This window comes from Epinephelus fuscoguttatus, linkage group LG13 (genome assembly GCF_011397635.1).
Source record: "Epinephelus fuscoguttatus linkage group LG13, E.fuscoguttatus.final_Chr_v1".
Classification (NCBI taxonomy): domain Eukaryota; kingdom Metazoa; phylum Chordata; class Actinopteri; order Perciformes; family Serranidae; genus Epinephelus; species Epinephelus fuscoguttatus.
In genome coordinates this window covers 36837277-36862213 of record NC_064764.1, presented here as the reverse complement: position 1 = coordinate 36862213, position 24937 = coordinate 36837277, and the positions used below count along the sequence as shown (strand labels likewise).

General features: G+C 43.7%; 1 protein-coding gene across 9 annotated transcripts in view; it reads right to left on the bottom strand.

The window, feature by feature from the left end:
- Positions 1–24937, bottom strand: part of ttn.2 (titin, tandem duplicate 2) — a 249401-nt gene that overhangs the window by 178429 nt on the left and 46035 nt on the right. For all 9 annotated transcript variants that reach the window (XM_049594294.1, XM_049594295.1, XM_049594296.1 and 6 more), the window contains exons 38-51: positions 8138–8416; positions 7258–7821; positions 6728–7009; positions 6356–6634; positions 5982–6263; positions 5602–5880; positions 5029–5316; positions 4645–4923; positions 4251–4532; positions 3621–3899; positions 2643–2921; positions 902–1180; positions 520–807; positions 113–391 (exon numbers count right to left, since the gene is read on the bottom strand). In XM_049594294.1, the coding sequence (XP_049450251.1) occupies positions 113–391; positions 520–807; positions 902–1180; positions 2643–2921; positions 3621–3899; positions 4251–4532; positions 4645–4923; positions 5029–5316; positions 5602–5880; positions 5982–6263; positions 6356–6634; positions 6728–7009; positions 7258–7821; positions 8138–8416 (4218 nt within the window). The remainder of the gene's footprint in view (positions 1–112; positions 392–519; positions 808–901; positions 1181–2642; positions 2922–3620; positions 3900–4250; positions 4533–4644; positions 4924–5028; positions 5317–5601; positions 5881–5981; positions 6264–6355; positions 6635–6727; positions 7010–7257; positions 7822–8137; positions 8417–24937) is intronic.

Sequence of the window (24937 nt, the reverse complement as noted above, 5' to 3'; positions counted from 1 at the left end):
CCTAAAGTGTATCAATTTAGGGTTTTGCTGACATGACAAAGGTTTAAATGTCCAAAAGAACAGATGGATGGAGACATATTTACTGGCTCAGTTTCAAATAAAGAATGATAACCTTTGACAAAGAGTGTTGCCTGGCATGATGTGGCGCCGACATCATTCTGTATTTCACAGACATATTCTCCAGAATCTGAAGTTTTGGCAAAGAAGAGTTCCAGTGAGCTTGAGGTGTTGTCTTTGATCACATTACAGTCAGCACTGGATAAAATCTCTTTCTTGTTTTTAAACCATTTGGTGGTCAGTGGCGGCGTGCCAGAGAACAGTACGTTAAACTGGACCTTTGAGCCAGGCAAAACATTCATGGATTCAGGCTTTTCAAGAATGCACGGTGGTTCTGGAAGAGAAAAACGAATCAATGCTTGTTAAAGCTGTACAAAGATCTTTTTAGTTGTGTAGCTATACTTTAATTAGATACATCAATCGACTGTTAAATACCACAAAACTCAAATTTTTTGGTCAAACCTTTGACAAATAAGATCCCAGAGCATTGGACGGTTCCTGCCTTGTTTTTAGCAATGCAGGTATAGCTGCCACTGTCTTTACTGTCAAGATTAGAGATTTCCAGGAAAGCAACATTCTCAAAGAATGTGCATTTGTGTTTTTCGTCAGTCTGGATCTCTTTCTCATCTTTGTACCATTGTATGGTTATCGGCAGGGAGCCAGAAACAAGACACTCCAGATGAGCAAATGATCCTTTGATACCTTCCGTCTGCTTCAGTTTTCTTGTAAAAGATGGTGGAATAATTTGATCTGACATAGACGGAAAAAAAGAGGTGAGCAGCAAAGTTCAAAGTAAGTTGTTATTAAACACAACTCATGTTAAGCTCTAGCGTTAGGCACTGACCGAGAATGGTGAGCGTAGCATCGCAAGAACTCTGTCCGACATCATTTGAAACCTCAAAGGTGTAGTCACCACTGTCACTTTTCTCAGTTTTATTAATCTTCAGCACAGAGCTGGTGTCTGTGCTCTGTATTTTGTGCCTCAGGCCTGAGGTCAGCTCCTTGCCAGCCTTCAGCCATCTGGCCTTCAGTGGTTTTGTACCTGAGAACCTGGCCTCTAGTGTAGCCGGATCACCCTGAGTCACACTGATAGACTTTGCCTCCTCCGTGACCTTCGCTGGTTCTGAGACGTCAAACAAAAAAGTCAGCAAACAATCTCAAATCTGATTTACCACAACAAAGTGACAGACCAAGAACTGAAGCCAATAACAGACTTAAGATACTAGAGATGCATTTAGTCCTTATCAACTCCTAAGGTTTCGGGTCGATGGTGAATCCATCACCAATGGAAAATTTGGTTAAGTAAACAATGAAGGCTGAACATAAAGTCCATCATTTGCTCTCGTTAGCAGTCTGGACAAATCTATACATGTAGCCTTTATTAAATTAAGTCAGATGGAGAGTTTTTTTCTGTTCAATGGCGCAATTGGCCGATTCAAAAGTCACGTCCCCTTCATTACTCTTTCTAAGTTGGACAAGCTTGACACAACAAAACATGGCGATGCCGATTTTGCTCAGTAGGTGTTAGACTTGAGACATACTTGTAATTTGTAAAACAATGACTTTGTCCCACCTCTGCCTAACAGAGATAATCTAAACAAAGGGACGCTGGTCTTGATCTTCTCTGGCTGTCAATAATTTTAAAAAAAAACAAAAAAACAAAAACACGTTAGCAACCAAACTATCTGTCCTTTTCCAAGTCTCTCTAACGTTATAACAGAAATAAGGAGAAAGCAAACCTGGCTGATGTTGATCTGACATTAGGCTAACTCCTCTTAGTGTAGCTATACATTAGCTAGCTAGTTAGCTGGCGTTTGCTAACATCACCTAACTGAAGATGAGACTATATACAATGTAATGTGTCCATGAAGACTGACAGTCCCTCAGCCACATCTTTTAACCATCTTAAAAATTTGGTTTTCTTTTCAACATAGATGAATTGCGCAGATGCCAAAACAGTTCAACTGCAACATATAAAATTACCCTGATGATCAGCACTGCTTCCATGTGGTGCGAGCAATAAAGCAGGCACACAACAGACTTGGACCTGCTGAGCAAGCTACCTCTGGTTTAGTGCTCTGTCAGCTTGAATGGGGAGAAAATGATTCAGTCAGACTTTCTAAATGTTATAAAATGTTATCGGATCAAATTCTGATGGTGAAACAAGTCATTTTGAGGGGGTTGTGACGCTAAAAAAAAAACATGTCCTCTGCTTTACAGATGTCTCTTTTGTTATGTAAATATGTGGGAGAAGTGTTTTTGGGCCACATGGCATCACCTGACCTATGTAATTCCACGGTTTGGCCACTACAAAAATTGCACCTCCTGGGGGCCCAAATAGAACAAGAAAGTGTAAGCCATGATTCTGCCAAGTCCAAGCTTGTTCAACTGTTATTGGAGCAATGAGTGAAAAGGGGCAAGACTTGGAAAGTCTTGCCATTGGTTTGGTAATTTGCCACTGGATGGTAACTTCCTGCGAGTAAACTTGGATAAATGTCCGACCTTCCAAGTTGATAAGAATTGCCTAAATGCACCATCAGAAAGAATTCTGTTTCAAATTAGAATTCTCAAGAATCTTAACCAACCTTTGACTGTCAACACAGCAGAGCACGTCTGGCTCCCGGCCTGATTGTGCGCCTGGCAAGAGTATTTGCCGCCATGTTTGCTATGTAAGTTGGTAAAGTGCACCACAGCCTTGTTGTTCTCATATGTAATCTGAATGTTTTCAGCCTCTTTAAGCTCATGGTTGTCTTTCATCCAGGACACAGTCATGGGCTCTGAGCCCTTCACAACGCACTGCAGAGTAACTTCGCTGCCAACCAAGGAACTGAGGTTCTCCAACTTTCTCACAAATGATGGTGGTTCTACAAGGGAAAAACTTATATGAATATTATTGGCGTCTCTACTGTATATTAGCCTCGCAAAGTCAGACATCAACCCGCAAGCTCAGTCTTCAAAAAAAAAAAAAAAAAAAGCTGAGCCCTGTGTCGAGCTGAGCCCAACACATTTTGAGCTTTTGTGAGTGGTCAACGGCCGCGTCTCCGAACTCCTGACCCAAGGGATCATTTTAAATAATGCACAGTATACTGTTTGTGAAAAGAACCCGACTGAGCGGATGTATTTCTGCCAAGATCATCAAGGAAAAATGATGTTGTTCAAGTTTTGGAGAAATCTACTAAACTTTGACTAATGACCACCCAGAGATTAAGCATATTTGTTCAATCAGGCGTCTGCTGTCTACCCTGTATTTATACCGACATTTACTTCAAGTCTGTGCTTCCCAAAAGAGGGATCCCTCGACTTTGTTCCTTTTCCTAAAGCCTTTTTTTTTTTTTTTTTTTTTTTTTTTTAATTAAAGATTTGTTTTGATCTGAATCAAGAGTCTATGGATGGTGCTCTGTGTTTTTACTGGCTTAAGTAAATGCGCACTGAGTGTTGCCAGGTCAGACTGAAGCTTTGCGAGGCTGTCCAAATACAGATATGAAGCAGATGTATAATGTAGGTTTTTTAAAATGGTAGCAGAAAAGTTAATTTAAAAATAAGTCCACAGAATCTAAACCAACCTTTGAGTGTTACTTGACAATCACAGGAAGCCCCACCAACTTCATTCTCAACAGTACATTGGTACAAACCAACGTCTGCTGCCTCTACTGCCAGCACCTGCAGGGCTATCAGGTCATCTTTAACCGTGATCCTGTGTCTCTTGTCATTCCTAATCGGCTTTGTGTTTTTATAAAATGACACAGTGAAAGGGGCGGAGCCAGAGACTTGGCCCTCCAGCATCATCTCAGAACCTTTCACCACATCTTTGGGCTCCAAACTACGCACAAACAATGGTGGCTCTAGAAGAAAACAGCGATCTTGTCAGCACATCACACTCAATTACACAACTATAAAAAGTCCAAATGAAAAGAATTTTATTGTGAAGTTGAAGATGCTTTTTCTGAATGACTTCTTCAACTCTAATGATGGGTGAGACATCCTCAGTGTTTACCCTATGAAGAGGCCACAACTTATTTTAGCCATAGTCTCACCAGTGGTTCTCAGTTATGTCCTTGTCCACCAGAGGGCGTGGCATCTCAACAGGATAAATGATCTCACATTTGAACAGAGGAAAAGCAAACTGTCTTCAACATCACAATAAAAGTCTTCATTTACTTTACTGAGAGTGAAAATAAATCCCTGAAACCAACCTTTGACTGTAACTGTGCTGCTGCAGCGGTCACTACCAGCCTCGCTGGATGCCACACAGACATAATCTCCACTATCCTCTACCGTACAGTTGACTATTTCCAGAGATGCCACTAAGTCAATTGCGGTCATTTTGTATTTAGGACTGGAGCTGATCTCCATCGCATCCTTGAACCAAGTAAAACTGATGACGGGGCTGCCCGTCACTTTGCACTCCAGCTTGGCAGAGTCGCCGCTGGTGATGAGCTTGGTCGCCTCAAGCTTCCTCACAAACACAGGAGGTTCTAAGAGAAGAGGTTAACATTTATTACCAGACAGAAGGCATCACGTTAGTATCAAATGATTTTGATATCAAGACATTTCCATGCAGCTGCACAAAATACTGAAGACGGGCACCTTTCACAAAGAGGACTGCAGTGCAGTCCACCTTCCCAGCATCATTGGATACTTGGCATGTGTATTTTGAGGAGTCACTGGGTTTTACTGAGTGAAGCTCCAAAGAGCTGGAAGAGGCATCTTTCTTTATGAAATATGAGTCTCCAGTTACAATCTCTTTTTCCTCTCTGAACCACTTTACAGCTAAAGGAGCTGTTCCAGTGAAGGCAGTTCTGAAGGAAACTGTGGTTCCTGGTATAACATCCTGGTTGTCTGGTTTAACTGTGAACGCTGGGGGCTCTGGAGGCCATAAACAAAACAAAGATTGCATTTCATGTTAGCATGAAATCATTCAAGGATTGCACACAACAAATAGAGGCACAACATAAGCCAGGCGTTCTTAACCTTTGACATAGAGTGTGCCGCTGGTTTCCTTAAAGCCGGCTGAATTGGTGGCTCTGCATTTGTAAACTCCAGAGTCAGCCTTCTCCAGCCGAACAATTCTCATTGTAGCAGAGTTATCTTTGAATTCAGGCTGGAATTTGGATCCAGGTGTGACCTCCTGGTCGTCTTTGAACCAAGCTATGGTCATGGGTTGGGACCCAGACAGTTTACACTCCATGGAGATGTCATTACCAATGTTACCATCAACTCTTTTCAGGGACTTGGTGAAAGTTGGGGGCATTATCCGATCTGGTTGTTGAAGAAAAAACATCTCATGCATTAAAACAGTTTACCTAAAAACAACAGCCACTCCGCACACTGTCTTTACTTATAATAAAGTCCATTGCAACGTTTCAATTATAAGACTTTAGCTAACTGTACATCCCAAAACATGTAAAAAGAGCCGTGTCAAACTGCGTAACCTTTTAGTTAGAAACAAGATTAACAACTATGGATTAGATTGTCATACTTTTATAAATTGTAAAACAGCATAAGGGTTATCAAATGTTAAAGAAGCAGAAACCAGGAGCTAACCTAAGACCGTGACTGAGCACGTGCACTCGGCTTTCCCAACTTTATTCGACACCTCCATCTTGTACTCTGAAGTGTCTCCTCTCTCTGCTGTAAGAATCTTCATGGTGGCAACATTGTCCTTCAGAGTCATCTTGTATTTCCGGCCACTGATCATCTCCTTCCCGTCTTTAAACCACTTCACTTTAAGCTCTGGGCTTCCCGAAATTGTGCACTCCAATGTGGCTGAATCACCTGCAGTCACACTAATGGACTCTGCAGGTTCTACGATTCTGGCAGGTTCTGGGATAAGACAGACCCATTAGTCATTAAGATATAAGGGTTGAGGCACAACAACCTAGAACTAAAATACAAGTATCTCTGCATCAAAGGTGTCAACTGACCTTGCACGGTCAAGGTAGCTTCACATTTTTGTTGGCCAGCCTCGTTCTCAGCTTGGCACGAATACTTGCCACCGTGGCTGATGGCCACTGTTGATATCGTCAAGCTAGCAACATTGTTCTCAAACACCATCTTGATATTTGAATCGTCATCTCTCATTATTTCAGAGTCTTTCATCCATTTAACAGTGATGGGAGCTGAGCCCCTAAGGGTCGCCTGCAGTTTTACCGTATTTCCCAGCACTGCTGTCGCACTCTCAACCCTCTTTGTGAAAGTTGGTGGCTCTACAAAGACAGTTTAAGAGTTAAATATTGAGTTTGAAGAATGAGATTAAGCCTCAGTCAATAACAGTTTTGTTAAACTCAGGTTTACGAACCTTTAAGTTTAGCCAAGGCCTTCGTGGTGACTTTCCCCACATCATTGGATATGACACACTGATAATCTCCAACATCTGTACTGTCAAACGTCTTGATCTCCAGCCTTGACAAGGAATCTTCAGAGATTATTTTATATTTCTGATCACTGGAGATGGCTTTCTTATTCTTTAACCAGCTAATTTCAAAAGGAGCTGTTCCCATGATCTCACACTCCAGCTGAGTTGCTGTTCCCTTTACCGCCTCTACTGTCTGCAGCTCTTTTCTAATGGATGGTGGCTCTGGGAGTCAAAGGGTAGGTAAAGAGTTGAGTTAATACCAAAGGATCTCTGAACTGAACACTAAGTGTTAAGTAAATGCAAGATTTGACAAACCTTTAACAGCGATAAGGGTGCTGCAGCTCTCGCTGCCAGCGTTATTTGACACCTCACAGGTGTAACTGCCACTGTCTGTGACCACGAGGTTCATTATTTCCAAAGAAGCAACTCCACTCTTGAAAGAGATTTTATATTTCTCTCCATCACTAAGCTCTCTCTCATTCCAGAACCAGTGGATATGAAGTTCAGGCGATCCTTTAACCGAACACTGTAAGCGTGCAGCTATGCCTTGTTTCCATGTAATCTTAGGCTCCATTTTCTTAACAAAGGTAGGGGGCTCTGAAAGGAGTGTTTAGTTCAAAAACACCAAGATCATTGTCAAAGAGAGAAACAGACAATATACAAATTAACCAAGACAGAAAAGTGTGAAAAAGAAATGCGAAAGAAAAGACAAGAAGATAGCAGTGCATAGTGTTAGCGTCAGCTTGCATTTGGCTGAAAACGGTTGTCAGCAATAATCCAATACCTTATGTCAGAGATTTACGTTTTCATCAGAGCTAACGGAAAGATCGTCTCTAAGATCTTACCTTGAACTGTTACCACAGCCTCACAGGATGAGCTCCCAGCCTCATTCGTGGCTGTGCACACATATTTCCCAGAGTCCTTCAGTTTGGACTTGGGAACCTCAACAACAGCCACCTTGTCCTCAAAGGACACTTTACAATCCATGCTCTGGTGGACTTTTTTGCCATCTCTGGTCCAGGTGACGGTCACACCAGTGTCCTCGTCCACCTGGCACTCCAGCCTCAGAGGGTCATTGACAGCAACTGACGCTGGCTCAATGGTCTTAACAAAGCTGGGCTTGTTGATAACCTTGAGCTCTGTAGTAAAGGTAGCAGTGCCAACACTGTTGGAGGCCTTGCACAGGTACACTCCATGGTCAGTCACATCAAGACTTTTAATGTAAAGCGAATACTTGTTCTTTTCACATTTCATGACATAGTTTCCTTCGGAGGAGATGGCTATGTTGTCCTTGTGCCAGACAACTTCCATGGGCGAGGATCCAGTGAGTGAGCACTGGAACACAGCTTGTTTTCCCACATATAAAGTCATTGGGTCTGGTTTTGATACAAATACCGGCGGGTACATTTCTATGGAGAGCAGGTAGAACATACAAAAATGTAAAACAAATTTCAAAAGCTGGAAAAATACACCAACATTAAAAACAACCTGTGCAATCTCAACTTGGTGATCCATGTAGGTTTAAACATCAGAAAACATGTGGTCCTCAACATAATTACATCTTCCCAAACGTGACACCAGATCCATCTTAAAAACATTTAAACAGTTCCACATTGCAACGTAATGATTCAGTGAAAAATACATTGCAAATATATAATTCTCTCTCTCTCAAACAAACACAGATGTAAAGCATTCATTTAGAAAAAGGTCCCTCTGGGGTCTTACCGGTGACGACGAGTGAGGCGGTGCAGCTGTCAGTGCCATGCTGGTTTGAAGCCTTGCAGGTGTATTCACTGCTGTCGGCTTTGACCGGGTTCAGGAGCTCCAGGGAGGAGCTGGTGTGGCGACTGAGGATCCTGTACTTCTCGCTCTGCTTGATCTCAATGCCAGACTTGTACCATTTGAAGGTCACACTCGGAGCATCTTCGATTTCACACTCGAACTTGGCATGGCCGCCGACGTTGATCTCCAAAGGTGTGATTCTTTGCCTGAAGACAGGTGGCACTGAGGCACACGCAGACAAATTGAAAAGATAAATGTTAGTCATGGAATCTACTAAACCCTTGTAAAAAATAAACTGATAGGAACAGGAATGGTGGAATGTACAAGAATGGTGAATTCGGGAGTGACTGTGGAGGAGAAAAATAGCAAGAACATTAGCCCCATGGTTTCACAAAAAGCTGTTTTCATTGTTTTTTGATGGGGCTAGTGTTCAGGCTGAATGGAAGAGAATCAAAGTTTGTGAAAGATGAAGCAGTCAAGTTGAAGCCCTGACAGCATGCAGACACTGAAGATGTGGAGAATGGACCTGAAGGAATGTGACAGACCATGGATTGAAAACAAAGGACGCTGCTGACATGCCAAAGTGACCATGGGAAGACCATGAAAGTTGCTTGAAAACCAGCATCATGACAACCACTTTAACAAGATGCTTATTGCCTTAAGCTGAACTTGCATGGCTGTGACGGTTCTGGTCTTCAGGCACTTACTGACCATACAATGACGTGGAACAAACAAGACATGATGAGTTAGTACCATCCAGTGCCCTACTAAGGGTGCTCATGCCGAGCCATGGAATGAATATAGAGACCAAAATGAAAAATGCATCATTTTATGAAGACAAAAGTCTTGAATGAACCAGTTTATGTGAATGATTAGTCGTTCTCAGAGGAAGTGGATGAATGAATGAATGATACATTTATTTTTCCTATTATCAAACCTCTTGAGACCACAGTAAGTCTTGAAGATGTTGTAGTCCTGCCGGCTTCATTCTCAGCCTCACAAACATATTCTCCTTGGTGCCTCTCCTTGACAACTTTGTTGATAACCAATGTGTATGTGTCCTGGTCTTTGCAACACTTGAACTCTTTGCCAGATTTCACCAATTGCCCATTGAAAAACCAGTTTACCTTTGTGACGTACTTAATGGTGGTGCTAAAGGTTACTTTACTATCTTCATCAATGGATAAGTCTTCGAGGGAGGTGACTATTACTGGGTATTCTCTTTGCTCTGGCCTGGATACTGTGATCTCCTCTTTAAAGATCTCCTCCCTGTGTTCCCTCTGGATGCTGACGTCTACCACCTGTTCAGTGGGGACGGTGGTTGGAGGCAGTGCAGCGGTAACAACAGCCGCCCCTACATCTCTCTCTCTGCTTTTCACTGTTACTGACTTCACCTCCTGCCTGGACACCTGCACCGACTGCTCAAAAGCCATGTGAGACTCTGTGGACATTTTGATCTGGGATGAGATGGACTGTTCCATCTTTGCTTCCTTGGTCTCCTGCACCACAATCTTTTGCTCTGCTCCAGCACATTCAACAGCCATTCTAGACTCAGTTTTGAGCTTAGCAGCCTGAGATTTAGCGGCAGTGAAATCCACTGCACTCTCTGCCACATTCACAGTCTCTACCATGGACGACAGCATTTGCTTAGAGCGGGCTGAGGTGACCTGCGCCCTCTGAGGTTTGTCGAGCTGCATAGTGCCTGGCTGTTCTGAAGTAAGAACATGAGCCTCTTGGTACACTATGGAGTGGAAAGCTGCCTGGAGTTCAGTCCTGAGGTCAGCTGTCTGAGGGTATTTACCCTCAAAAGCCAGAGTGATCTCCATAGGGGCACCTGTCGTCGTGACCAGGTATGTAAACATGGACCGCTTAGGCTCTCTTTGAACCTTGACTTCCTGTACATCTACAGCGTGTAACTTTCCAACAACATCAGCCAGTAACACTGGCTGGTCACTGGCCACAGCAGACTGAAGAGCGTCCCTGAGCTGACGCCGTATATTCAGACTGAATGGTTTCGGGATCTGAATCACAAAAGTCATCTCTTTGGGTAGAGTCATACTCTCTTTGGATTCTGATGCCATGAGAGCCAGTTTCGGCTGTGTGGTGGCAACAACTTTAGTGGACTCAGATTTGGTGATCTCCTGAGAGAGTTCACCCATCATCACTCGCTTCTCGTCCATCACTATGGACTGCCTGACTGACTGGCCTTCCTGGATCTGGACAGCAAAGTCCTGCTCTGCTGCCTCTAGAAGGACACTACTCTCAGTGGAGATTTCCTTCTCCTCAACCTGGATTGGCTCAGTGGGAAGTTTTGGCTCCACAGCCATCTGGCATGTGAATTTGTCCACGGCTGTCAGACTCTCAGTGTGACCCTCTTCTAAGGCCCGACTGTCTGTCACACTAGTGACATGCATCACGTTCAAGCGATCCTCCTTCTGCACCAAAGCTCGCTGCTGCTTGACGTCAGTGGTAACCGGCGTCTCCTTTGGCAGCTGCATGGGCTGGAAGGAGAGCTGGAGGATGTTCTGAGGCCTGGGCTCAGTTCGAAGCTGAGACTGAACGCCAGTCACAGACAAATCCAGTTCTGTGTGATAATCTGCTGTGAGCTCCCTTCTCTCCTCCGAGGTGGCTGCATGACTCCTCGTCTTTTCTTGTTTCTGTGCCGCCACCTGCTGGTCAGGCTTCTCAATTATGAGGATATCCTCTTTGAGCAGTGCCTCCACAGGTTGGGTTGACTGGAGATGCAGCAGATTAGGGGACACTTTCTGGGGCTGGATGGTCATGGTGCTAGCCTTGGCCTCAAACTCTGATGTGTCCTCACAAACGACTGTCCTCTGCTCGTCCTGGCTTACAGAGTGCAGTAGAGTGGGACTCTTCCTGGATCCTGCCTGCTCTGGTGCTGGTTTCTCACAGCTGAAGCTCTTCTCAGATGGAAGGAGGTCCTGGTCTGTGATAACCTGCAGGTGCAACAACTGCTCTCCTTCTACTTGTGACTGAATGGACATGGCACTGTCCAGACTTGGCAGCTGTTCAGTGGGCTCAGCCTGCAGCATTCGCTTCTCCTCAGCAGTTAGAGCTGCCTTCATTACTTTATCCTTACAGAGATGGGCCGTCTCCTCAGAGGGCCTCTGCATGGAGAACTTGGTCTCCTTGGAAAGAGTGTGTTTAGTCTCACTGACCGATGCCAGGACAGGTCGGTGCTGCTCTTTTCCAACAGAAGATTTCAAAGCTGAATCTGCGGTTGCCAGTTCAGTTGTGTGGCCCTCTGCAAGCACCCGCTTCTCTGTAGACTGGGCTGAGTATAAAATCTTAACCCCCTCCTTGACCTTATAACCCTTCTCCTCTTCTGCTTTGGGGATATCCTGAGACTGCTCTTTTAGGATGGAATATTGTGACTCGACCTGATGCCCACTGACTAGATGTTTAGGTTCTGACTTGGGCTTGATTTTAGCAGATTTCCTGTCAGCCAAAGGCTCTGTGCTAACAGTAGAAATTGGGGTGAGCTCCTCAGCAACAGCTGACATTGTCATTGATCTCTTTTCTTTAGCTGCCTGAAGTTCAATGACCTCGGGGCTTTGAATGCGATCACAGTGCTGTTCTGTAAAGTCCTGACTTTCTTCGACAGATGATGTAAAAGCTGCCATGTGAAGCTGTTTCCCAGGAATAGCCGAAACCTGAGGCGGGTGGGTAGGAACCACAGACACCCTCTCCTCTATCTCATGAGATTGAAGCACTGCTGCCTGGTGGGTCACCTGCTCACGGTGAATCGTTGCAGCAGAGATATCTAGTTCTCTAATGGAGCCCACTTGCTCACTTGGAATAATCTGCCTGTCTTCAGTTCCGATGGTGTAAACCATCTGATCTGACCTGGATCTGTCCTGTCCTGGAAGGCTGACCTGGTACAACCGAGACTCGGTTGCCTGTTCAGTCACTGAAACCTTATAGCCTTTCTTCTGAACCATTGTCACCTGCTCCTGTTTTTGAGAAACAGAGACTGATTCCTTGAACACAACAAGCTCAGCGCTACAAGACGCCTCCCCAAACTGGTTGGAGGCCTTACATGTGTACAGGCCACTGTCTTCCTGTTTGATATTCTTAATATTGATGACACCAGATCCATCTCTGTTGGCTATAATGATACAGTTTCTACTGGGCTGGATCTGGAAAGCCCCTTTGAACCACTTCACATCAGGGAATGGATCACCACTGGCTTTGTAATTAAAAGAAACCTCTCCTCCCTCTGAGCACCTCGCAGGTTGGATCTGAACTGTGAATGTAGGAGGTTGACCTGTGATCTTAAACATCTTCTCAACCCATTTCTCTGCCTGGCTAACATCAGGCTTTTTCACTTCGAGATATGTGGTGCATGTTGTCTGGCCAAATCTGTTGGAGGCAGTGCAAGAGTACTCTCCCTCATACTCAGAGGTGACCCGGGTGATCACTAACGTGTACTCTTCCTTCTCCTCTATCAGTTTGTATACAGAGGAGCTCTTAATCACTCTTCCGTTGTGAGACCATTGAACGGTTGGCTTTGGAAGGCCAGACACCCTGACGGTAAACCTGGCTGTCTCCCCAGTGGTTACAGCTGCTGGGGCGAGCTGGCTGAGGAAAACTGGCTTTTCTTTTTTCTTCTCTAAAGTGGAAGAGTAGCGTTTGGACTCTGGCTTGAGTTCAAGTGTTTTTGTTTTCTGTGGTAACTGGACACCAGTGTAGTAGGTTTCCTCTTGTTCCTCCACAGTGGTGATGGTGGTGCTAGAACGTTCTGTCAGGAAATATTGAGCAAGACTGATAACAATATCCACAACACAAAAGTTATCAGATTAACAGTCAACTGACAAAGGCAAATATTAAGACTGTCCTTGACTCGAAATTCTTAGTCAACTAATAGTCATATGATTTATTTCCAATCAATAAATTGACTTAGAGCAGCATTCTCCCTCTGGAGTTGAAAAACCTCTTGAAATCTGGTGTTTATTTAAAAGAAAATCAATATATATTTGTTAATACTGATTCAGAGGTTTCATTTTGCAGGCTTTACAATTGACAACCAGCTAATTCCTAAACTATATCCTCCTGCGACCCTGTGTCCTCATATGAGGACATGACATTTTTGGTTTACTGGACCTTATACTTCATTCTACTTAACTTAGACCTTGCTCTCATTTGTGGACACTTTTTTGTGCCATCTAGTGGTAGTGAGAGCACCATATACTATTCCATGTAAAAACAAGATGGCAGCAATCTTTGCCAAGACAGTCTACGGCTGATACCAAAACAAAAATGGAAAGGGTTTAAAACCTGACCACATTTTATGGATTAAACTTATTTAGTTATGATTAATAACATTTGTAGTTTGATATGGCAACAAAATTGACCAATTTTAGCAACAGTAACAAATTAAGACACTGTTAATTAAAAGTACACATTTGAGTACTAACTTTCTGGTCGTCTCGTTTAAGGACATTGGGACTTAATTATCATTGACAATGTCTATTTTTTTATACTTCTGGGGTCCTATTGATCCCACATAGCTCGGAGACTTCAAAAATGCATACGAAACAAAAGTTTGGGTCTCAGGAGGATATTCCAAAAAAAAAACAAAACAAAAAAAAAACAGACTAGTATAAAATCTGTTTAAAAAGACCCTAATTACCTATTAGTTGACCAGGTGATCAAGAGAGGACAGCACTATGTATATGACTTAAAATATGTAAGAAAGATAGATGAAATGCTTTAGCAATATAAACACTTGATGCAAGATTTTCCCCAAAAAGATCAATCTTTGACCTTTTCTCTGCTAAAGGGTTGGTTATATATCAGAATTTAATTCAATTGTTTTGCTTCTAACTTTAGAAATTATCAATCCATTCAATGTTATCATTATTATTATTATTATTATTATTGTAAGTATCATAAAAGTTAAACAGAATATATAACTAAATGGTTATATATCAGTTTTTGGTAATTAAAGACGCTGTATGTAAGAATGTGGCCAAAACGGTTACTGCACTCAAATTCAAAATACTGCGGCGAGTCGTGTCCGCCCCCCCTCCCCTACAGATTCGAGGTTGCTGGACGGCGGCACGCTGGAGACTGATTTGTTTGCCCACGGGCGGCTGCCGTGGCAGGGCCGCGTTGCCGTGTCCTTGATCTTCGGTTTTCCAGCGGACCGTTCGAGCAAGTCTGGCTTCTCTGCTGCTAACACTGCTGCCGGGATACAGCTGAGGAGACTGCAAATGCTATGTACCGGGACACTGCTAATGCTGCTTGCCGTGCTGCTGTAGCTCAGTCGTAACTGTAACTGATGCTGAGACTCTACTGACTGCATGACTGGTAGACGGCGGTGGGTGGCGCAACAGGCCACAACACATATTCAAAACATAAACATGATTTGCGGACCATAATTTTTTTTTTTTAAATGTGAATATTCTGGCCGTACTATTGTTGTCGGTGAGATCAGTACACAGGCCCTACACATAATAGGTAGTTTTTGACACCTGCATTTTGTCTGTAAATTTTACCATGGACCATGTGAACACTGAGATACACCCATGTAAGCTGATTTTTAAAAGAGCGAACTCAGACTCCAAGTTTAAATCTTTAAATATTTTTATTTATATAAACTCTGAGACAAACCAACATGACGTCTGTACAAATAAACCATGAATTTCAATCCCAATGCCAGATTTTTAATGTACTTATTTTACTGGTGAATACTACTCATACACTCCTAAAATTACACATATTTACAAGACATCAAAACTTGTATTTGAAATTTTAAAAAAGTTTCACAGTATTATCCATTTTTAAAATTTTACTGCTCTATTATGAATTACCAGCTCGCTTTAAAATACTAAAAATATCAATCACACTCAGAAAAAAAACTTACACACAAATAAATCCCCCCAAAAATACTGCAACAAACTTTCAAATCACACAAGCAAAAAAAAAAATCAGTTCAAGTAAGCATTATGAAAATATATTCTTGACAGTTTCCAAATTGACTTTTGCGGAGATCATTTTTTATTTATTAAGAAAATAAATTAATTACTGCTATTGTATCTGACTTATTTTTATCATTCTAACACTGCAGTGATTTATCTGAAAATTTTTGCAGTTCCCAGGTGGCATTACTTATACAGTTTTGATTTTTATTCTTTTCTTTAGCAAGATATCAAAGTTTGGTTTCTCATTTAATCTTAATTCTTGAGTTATATTAACATTCTTTTTTACAACAGTGTCTATGTGGCAGATAGTTATTAGTACTGAATTTTTGTTATTAGAAATTTTAGCTCACAATAACTACTGCTTTCTAGTCAAACAAAACTATGAAGGAATGTCACCATGCTGAACTGTAAAAAACATAAATAACATTTTGAGTTTTGTCCTGATTTATTGATGCCATTCCTCACCCTGATAAGTACAGGTGGTACATGAATTATATTGAATTCTCATATTTCATTTCCTGTACTGAAAAATCTACCTATTTATTTTAGCTTTGTAGTTTCTCACAAACACTTATCACTAATTTCACAAAAAGAAATACCTAAAAATGTCAATGATATGTATTTCTGTGAGGGTTTTGTGTAAATGAGATGCTTTCATCACACCAGCCCCGTCTCCTAGAAATTATGTTTATATTCAACTAATTAGAAACAGCAAATAAAACTCTGAGAGAAATGTAACGCCGAGCGAATCAGGTTTTCTATTAACATAATGAGGAAATATTGCTTATGAACGTACCAGGCAAGACACAACAATGTTCATGCTGAACCTATCAGCAAAACAACTGACAACATATTTGTTTTCCACCAAAATAGGCAATCTCGCCACACACTATCCACTCCTTCCTTTTTTTAACTACAGCATTCTTTTTTTATTTCTACCTTTTTCATTCATTCATTCATTCATTCATATTCTGTAACCACTTATCCTGTTGGGATAAGGGAGCGGGGGGGGGGGCTAGAGCCTATCCCAGCTGACACTGGGTGAGAGGCAGGGTTCACCCTGGACAGGTCACCAGACTATCACAGGGCTGACACATAGAGACAGACAACCATTCACACTCACACTCACACCTACGGACAATTTAGAGTCACCAATTAACCTGCATGTCTTTGGACTGTGGGAGGAAGCTGGAGCACCTGGAGGAAACCCACTCTGACATGGGGAGAACATGCAAACTCCACACAGAAGGGTTCCCACACCTCGGGGTTCAAACCCTCTTTCTGTGAAGCGACAATGCTAACCACTGCACCCATCCTTTTTCATTAATGTTTAACCCAAGTCATGATCTTTTCTTAACCTTAATCAAAGTTGCCCAAACCTAACCACAAACAAGAGTCAGGATGCGGGTCTAAAATTCTTATGTCACAGACCTACAATCTGTGTATCCGCCATTAACCTGGAACACCTCCTGCGAATCCAGCGCGGTACATAAATGTTTTGTGATGTGATTACATCCTCAACATAATTATGAAAACAGATTACAAATTTACAAACATAATTTCTCTGAGACAGGGTTGTTCACACACACACACACACACACACACACACACACACACACACACACCTAATACTCCTAGTTGTCGTTATCTTGTAAAGTGCAAACTGATGTGAACGGCACGATGTTAAAACAGACCGGTAACATTTTTCTTTGAGCTGCTTGACTTTAAACAGACGTGCGGCATCATGAAGACATTCCTTCTTAACGTCATTACTGAATTTCAAATTCAAAGCAGCCCAGTTTTAGTGTTACCAGATAACAAAAGCAAACATAAACCCAGATTTTTTTCTACCAAAAAATTAAAACAACTCTTTACACAACTTACAATAAATAAAGAAAAAAAGCAGACTGATTTGCTGAGATTAACAGACCACTTTTTTTTCCATGTTTACATTTTTCATCACGGACACACTTTGATAAACATTTACACACATTTGTTTTTTATGACTACGAGCTGGTTGCCCAAAGATGTGTTAAACTTTTCTACTGTGTTCAGTCAGTCTTAGCTTTGTGCTCTGACTAGGGCTGCAACGGTATGAGATTTTAACAGTACAATAACTATATCAGAAAATATTGTGGTTTTACGGTATCATGGTATTCCAGAATTTTTATTATGATCAGTCAGAATGACCCTTAAAGGAATGAAAACAGAAGGGTTATTGTTGGTTGAAAAACATTTCATTACTAAAACTGAAACTTGAAACCATTTTGTGCAATGGAAGTTTGTGTAAAAAGTCTCCTCATAGAAAATAACTAAAATAAAGGGGAGATTCAACGTCCAGTTGCATTTGTTTTTTCAATATCGTAGATAAGCAAATGGCAGTATGATAACTGTCAACTTTTATATCATGGTATAACCTGGAACCAGTATATCGCTGCAACCCTAGCTTTGCCAAGTACTTTCAATGTTCTTGCATTTTGTAAACAGTGTTAAGCCAGCAAAGGGAAGAGAACACTAGAGGGCTCCTGAAATAATTTATTTCATCACTCATCATTTGTTTCTCAGAAAAGCAACTAGAATAGTTTTACTGGTCAGCCATGTTTTATTTCTAAATTTCTTAATCTTAGTACACAATGGAAACAACATTAAAGAATTAGCATCAAGAATTTGGCGGTAGGGGTGACCTATCTATCCTATTCCAACCTGCGGCCCTATGCCTTGTGTCATCCCCCCTTTCTTTCCCATAATTCCTGTCTGTTTTCAGCTGTACTGAGGAAAAAATCTGACAAAAAACAAAATAAACAAAAGAATTTGTTAATTTATCTTTGTGCAACCAGCGCGACACCCTTCAGCCTCTAAAACACCTTTAGCAGCGCAGCAGTTTCAATGCAACCAGCTGTGTTTTGGATTATGCACTTATACTCGCCAGCATCACTCTGGGTCACGTTAGTTATAAGCAGATTGAAATGTCCTGCAGTTTTCTCCTGGATTATACACCTGCTGTCTGTGACACAGTCTCCATCTTTGTACCACTCGGCAGTTGGGTTTGGCTTGCCGCTAACCAGACACTGGAGGATAACTGGTGTCCCTACCGCCGCTGTAACATTGGTCAATGGGATGACACATTTAGGGGGCGTCTCAGTCACCTGGAACTGGAAGCTGCACATGTCAGAGGACTTCCCTTTGAACTCTATCTTGTCATCTTTTGCTGGTTCAGCAAAAACGTCAAAGTTAACGCTGACGTATTTCTCTCCTTGTTCACTCATTTCGTTGTCAGTCTTGGCCACCAGCCTGACCGCCCGCTGAGATTCATCTGCCTCCTGTTCAAACTCAAACTCAAGCTCAATTTCTGACACCTGCTCGCTGTCAAACGACGTGTTGCCAACCATCATATCAAACTTCTGTGGCTGGACTTTGGCACTTCCCAGAGACACAGCGGTCAACTCCCTGCCTCTGGTCTTTCCTGAGAAAGCTTTGGCATTTAACACCACCAGAGAGGCCCTGCACAGAGTCTCCCCGACAACGTTAATAGCCCTGCAGGTATATATTCCTGTATCCTGTGCTGTGACCTTACAGATCTTCAGGAAGTGGTTGTCTCCATCAGATGAGTGCAAGAATTTTTTGTTATTGTGAGGAATTTTTTTGTCACCTTTGAACCAGGAAATGATGGGAGATGGAATTCCCATCAGTGAGCACTCAAACATGACAGTGGTACCCTCTGGGGTTTCCATGTCACAGATGGGGTTGATAAATCTTGGAGGCATCTCGGTGACCTCAAAAGCTATTTTCAAATCATCATGCTCCTGGGTGATAAAGTCCACAGCGCCCTCCTCATAAATACTCGGTAACACATCCAAAGATATGATCATGCTCTTGTTGTCGGCTGTGTACTCAGGAATGGTGATGATCTTAACCTGTTTCTCAAATTCTTTTACCTCATTTTCATCCAATTCTACTTCAAGCAATATCTCCTGAGGGGAAGGAGAACGAGATGAGTCGTCTTCCTCCACATCAAACTCCATCACATGCTGATGGGTGACAGCAGGTGGAGCGGGCATGAACTTTACTTCCTGCGATACAACTACCACTAAAGCAACACTTCTCGCCTCCCCGACATAGTTCACAGCCTCGCAGATATACTCCCCCTGGTCAACTTTCGTGACATTGTGAATTGTTAGTGAGATGCTGTCGCCATCTCTCTCCATTTTTACTCTGTCATCTGCTACCAATTGGGTTTTGTTGCAGAACCACTTCACCTCAGGGGAAGGTAGGCCAAACACCTCAGCGTAAAATGTTAGCGAGTCATTTTCAAACACTCTTTTCTTAATGAGAGGTTTGAGGAAGGCAGGAGGGATTCCCTGCACTTTTTCCTGAAGGGTTGATAGGCCTAAAGACCCCATTCCCTTGGTGAGGTATCGACTCTCGTCAAGGCTTATTGCGGGCGGCGTTGTTTCAATGCCCTCATCAGCAGGAGATGTCAGGAATTGAACTGGTGAAAAAAACCTCTCGCTGGAGTCTCCTGTTGAGGGTCGCTTATGTTCTAGAGGAGAGAAGGGGAATTCCTGAGGCGTCATAAATCCTCCAGGTGTATCGGAACTTGGGGTTTGGAAGGTCGTGTGAGACTTGGGAGTGTGGGAGGACTCTGCAATTGGCTGAGAGACCTCAGTGGATGAGCCTGGGGTGTAGAACCTCTCGGCTACCTCGGCTATCTCTTCACTAACAGTGCTACCAATCTCTATGGACATCTCAGACTCAGGGGACAGTGGTCTTCCCCAGTCTGTTGGAGGGTTGTAGTAGTCATACACAGCACCAAAAGTGACCTCCTCTTCCTCCATGGAACCAGCTGCTGCCGCTGCTGCTCCCCCAGCTTCAGCTGCTGAAGCCTTGTCAAAACTATCTCTTTCGTGTAAAGATGCAATCCGGCTTCGAGGTTTCTCAGCAGCAGCAGCAGCAGCAGCAGCAATAGCAGCATCCTCAGGAAGACCAAGTGGTTCAACTCTGCTGTCTACTTTAGTCTTGCCAATAAGTGGTTCAGGTTCTGGCTCCATGTGCACATCAATCGTCTCATCTTCACCTTTGATATGTGTATGAGGCTCAACTACATCACCAGCCATTTCCTCAGCTACCTCTGTCACATCAGCCTGGGACTCTGGCATACTAAGGAAGACACCACTGTCCATAGACAGCTCTGGAATTGAAATCAGCTCCCCACCTTCAAGCACCATACTGACACCTTCAGCCTCACTGGGAATACAGGAAGCCCCTGCAGCTGGACTTGGTCTTTCAGGTTTGAGAGATTCAGAAATTCTTTTGGGTTTAAATACTTCTTCGGCTGGAGCTGAGGTTCTGACAGTGCGTTTCACTGTAGGGACTCTTTCCGACTGGAAAGGAATAAAGCTGCTAGTTCTGTCAAAAGTACGCAAAGTGTCTTCCTTTACCAACCCCACTTCAAATGTCTCCATTGGTTCAGGAGCTTGAGCAAGTTTCTGTGCCTTAGGCCTGACAAGGTCTGGAGACTCCTGTACTTCTTCTACAAACTGCCTAACTACACCATGACTTTCTGCTAAAACTGCTCCCTCTTCAACATCACCAGATATCACTGAGATCTCACGGTCTCCCTCCAGAGAGGAGGTGGGCTGGGAAGTCTTGGAAGGGACAGGTTTGGGTGCTACAGTAGTTTCAGGGGAAAGTGGCTTTCCTGAAACAGGAATAGTTTCAGTCAAACCTGGTTCTGCTCCAGCTGGAACAGCTTTGGGAGAACCTGGATTTCCTGTCATAGCAGGAACAAGTCTATCACCACCTTCTGCATGCAGGATTTCAGGTTTGATTCCTTGTTCCTGCTGATCAAAAGAAATAGCCACCGCAGGTATGAACTCCTTAGGAAAAAGTGTTTCTTTTCTCTGCTCCTCAGGAGAAGGGGGCGTCCGTAATGCAACTGGTGAGTCTGACTCAAAAGCTTGTTTAATCTGAGAAACTTTAATCACGGCAGCAGAACCTGTAAGACCACAGCCAGATACAGTTGGAGGCTCTCTCGAGACACCAGGTCTGGATTTTGGGGCTTTGGTCAGCTCTGACGGAGCTTTTGAACTTACAAAAGCACTGTCCTCAGTGTGAGAGATGGCAGCTTTGTGGATTGCCGTAGGTTTCTTGACATCCTCAGTTAAGCCAACAGCAGACTTCCTCACTATCTCAGACGGAGTGAAACCGCCACCCTCTGAAAATTGCACAGGCTCTGCAACTTGAAGAGATACATCGGAGAAGCTTGTAACCTCTCCCATCTTATTTCTAGCAACACATTTGTACACTCCAGCATCAGTGTATGTGAAACTGTTGATATACAGCCTGTACACTTTATCATCTACCTCAGCTCTATACTTTCCTGCCTTGATTTCGAGGCAAACGTCATCACAATACCATGAGACCTCTGGGGTGGGTTCACCTGTGATTACACACTCTAACACAGCAGTGCTGCCCTCGGAACAGGCGATATTCTCTAATTCACTGATCACGTGGGGAGCTTCACCAGCCACATCAAAGGAGAAAGTAAATTTGTGTTTGACGGTCTGAGAGGCTCCCTCATCACTTGGCACTTCTGAAGTTTCCTCCATAAAAGTCTGAGGTTTGTCCTCACTGATTTCCTCTCTCATCTCAGGGAGAGGAGTAGCAGCTGTAATTCTGATTTCTACTGGTGAGGAGTTTAACGATTCATCTGAGCAGCCGCGTCTGTGGATCACCGCCTGAGGCACCTGTAACGTTGCCTTTCCTGCATCCATGTAAGCCTTAAGTTCCTCTTCTATGGCGCTGTCCTGGGTTTCTTCACCCTTTTCTCGCTCCTCTGAAACTACCACCTTCTGTGCAGCCCCTGACTTTCTCACCACCTTTTTGTCAGAGATCTCGAGAGTGCCACTGCAGATGGATTTGCCACGTTTATTGGTTATGACACAGTCATATGTCCCCTCATGGTCTGTTGTTGGGTAGAAGACAGTGAGCTTTGATTTGTTAGATTTGATCATGATATCGTAGTCAGGGTTGTGGTCTAACGGGTGGCCATCTTTGAGCCAGGTGACCGCAGGCAGAGGGTCACCCTGGAATTGGCAAGTAAACTCTGACATCTCACCAACTTTTACTTTGAGTGAAGATATTTCTTTCACAAATACTGGACGGGACCCTTCGGCACTTGTATCCCCTTCTTTCATCCTCTTTGACTCTGGAGTTTGGTACACTCCCTCCAAAGTGGATTTCTCTTGGACTCTTCTCTCCTCCTTCTTTATAGCTCCAAGTTCAAGGCTTTCTGCACTCAGTTCACCACTCTTTTTTGACCTTACTGACTCTCTGTTTCTTTCTTCTCCCCTGACACCTGCAAAATCCTTTTGTTGTCTCCATTCACTGCTTTCTCTGGCAGTTCCCATCTCCTCCCTCATTCCTCTCTCCTCTCTTACCTCCGACTGGAAGCGTTGGTTGCTGGATTTATCTACAGTCACTGGGTATTCCTCCCTGCTCTGTTTTCTCTCTGCCTCCCTTCCCACATCCTCCTGTGGACCACATAATGGGGAGCGTCTTCTGACTGAGGGAAACACTCCAGAAGGCTTAAGAGGGCTCTCATCCTGCCCAGAGGCAAGTCCATACCCTTCAAAAGGTACATTACTAAGTTGGGTGGGAGAGTATCTCCGAACTGGTGAGACTTCTGGACCCATTCTGTCCTTTACAGGAATAGGTTTAAAATCAAAAGACCTATCAGTCGGTACACCAACATGGTGTGGTAGACCATCATGTGTTGGAGAATGCCTTGTTACAGAAGAAGACTCACTATGTGGAGGTGGCTCGTACCCAGCTGCATGTGGAAGAGGTGAGGGTTTTTTTGTTGGTAAGCCTCCACCAACAAGAGATTTTTGTTGAGGTGGAACGTCACTCGGGTGGGTGTCGTGAGAAATGCCTCCATGGTGGAGTCCGCTGTCAGATGGTAGGACACAAGACTCAAACAGCAACCCAGAGCCAGGTTGTTTGCCTTGGTTGTCCAAAGCCCACTCAGACTCCAGTTCAGCTACTTCCTCTTGTTCAACAACATCTTGTTGCCATTTCAGGATGCGCTGAGCCAGTGCTTCCTCCTCGCTTACGAAGTACTCACTGTCTCTCTGCAACCTGGTCTCACGGCCCTCAGTTTGCAGCTGACCAGCAGGCGGCCACTGCAAGCTATCACCCTGCTGATCTTGGAAACCAGCAGGAACTGACTCGCTCAAAAGGAACTTCTCTTTAGCATTTTTTCCCAGGGAAGTCTTCCTGCTGCGGACCACTTCAGGTTGCGATTCTGCAGCAGATGCCCCTGCAACATTTCTTCCGACCTCAGAAATTCTCTCTGCCTGGATCTTTGAATAACCCTCTACCCAATCAGACTCTGGCTTCACAGCCTGGTCTTGTTCCAGCTGAACATTCTGTTGCCATTCCATTATTCGCTGAGTCAAGGCTTCCTCTTCACTGGCAAACTTCTCACTTTCATTCTTAAGCTCAGAGATATTCTCCCTTGACAGCTGGAGCTGACGCTCCTCTTTTGTCTTCTCAAACAACATCTTCTCTCCTCTGGCTTTTGTTCTAGGTGATGACTCAGCCTCCACATCTGCTGCTCTACTTTGTAGTCTGGGTGATTTTTGTGCCAGCATTACTGATGCATCAGTTTCCAATGACCTTGGTCTGGTTTTCATTCTGGGTTTAGGCAAGAGGGCAGAGGTTTCGTCCTGTGCTTCTCTACCTTTTACTTTAGGTGACTTTTGCATTGACATGGTAGCATGGTCTACACCTGTACTTTTCTCCACCGCCTTGTGCTGGATGTAAATGTGCTCCTCAGGCTCTACATACCGGGTTTCTGTCGGCATTGGCAAATCAGTTTCAGGGTGGGATTCTTCCTCTTCTGACATTCGCATACCTTGCTGCCATTTCCTGATCCGCAGGGCCAGGAGTTTTTCCTCACACTGCATCCGTTCTTCTTCTAGGCTCTTCTCATACTGAGCCCTCAAGGACTCCCCTTCATGCTCCTCTCCATATTGCTCAACTCTTTCTGGTGTTACAGCTTCACTAAGGAACCTCTCTTTGGTAGATGTGTCTTGTCTTAACCTGGGTGACTCTCTGAGTCTGTCCTCTGCCCTGGCTTTTGTTCTTGGCAAAAACTCCACATCCACCTCAGCAGCTCTGGCTTTTACTCTTTGTGTCGGCATGGGTGGTACCCCTACTTCCATTTCTTCTGATCTGGCGTCTATTGTAGCTGATTGTTTGTGCAAGGAGGCAGATGTTTCTACTTCTCCTCCAGCTTTAATTTTAGTCAACCTGGGTGCTGATACAGTTGTAGCTTCAGGATCTACCAAACTTGCCATCATGCTGGGTGATTTATGAAAATCAGAGGGCATGGCCTCAGTTTCTACAGCTGTTCTTTTCTCCATCACCTGCTGCTGAGGATAAATGTGCTCTGCAGGCTCCATGTACCGCATCTCTGCAGGCATGGGCCGATCAGTTTCAGGGTGAAATGTCTCCTCCTCTGACATCCTACTCCCTTGCTGACATTTCCTGGTCCGCAGGGCCAGGAGTTTTTCCTCACACTGCATCCGTTCTTGTTCAAGGCTCTTCTCATACTGGGCCCTCAAAGATTCCCCTCCCCGCTCCTCTCCATATTGCTCAACTCTTTCTGGTGTTACAGCTTCACTGAGGAATCTCTCTTTGGTAGATATGGGTTGCCTAAACCTGGGTGACTCTCTTAATCTGTCCTCTGCCATGGTTTTTGTTCTTGGCATCAATTCTGCCTCCACTTCTG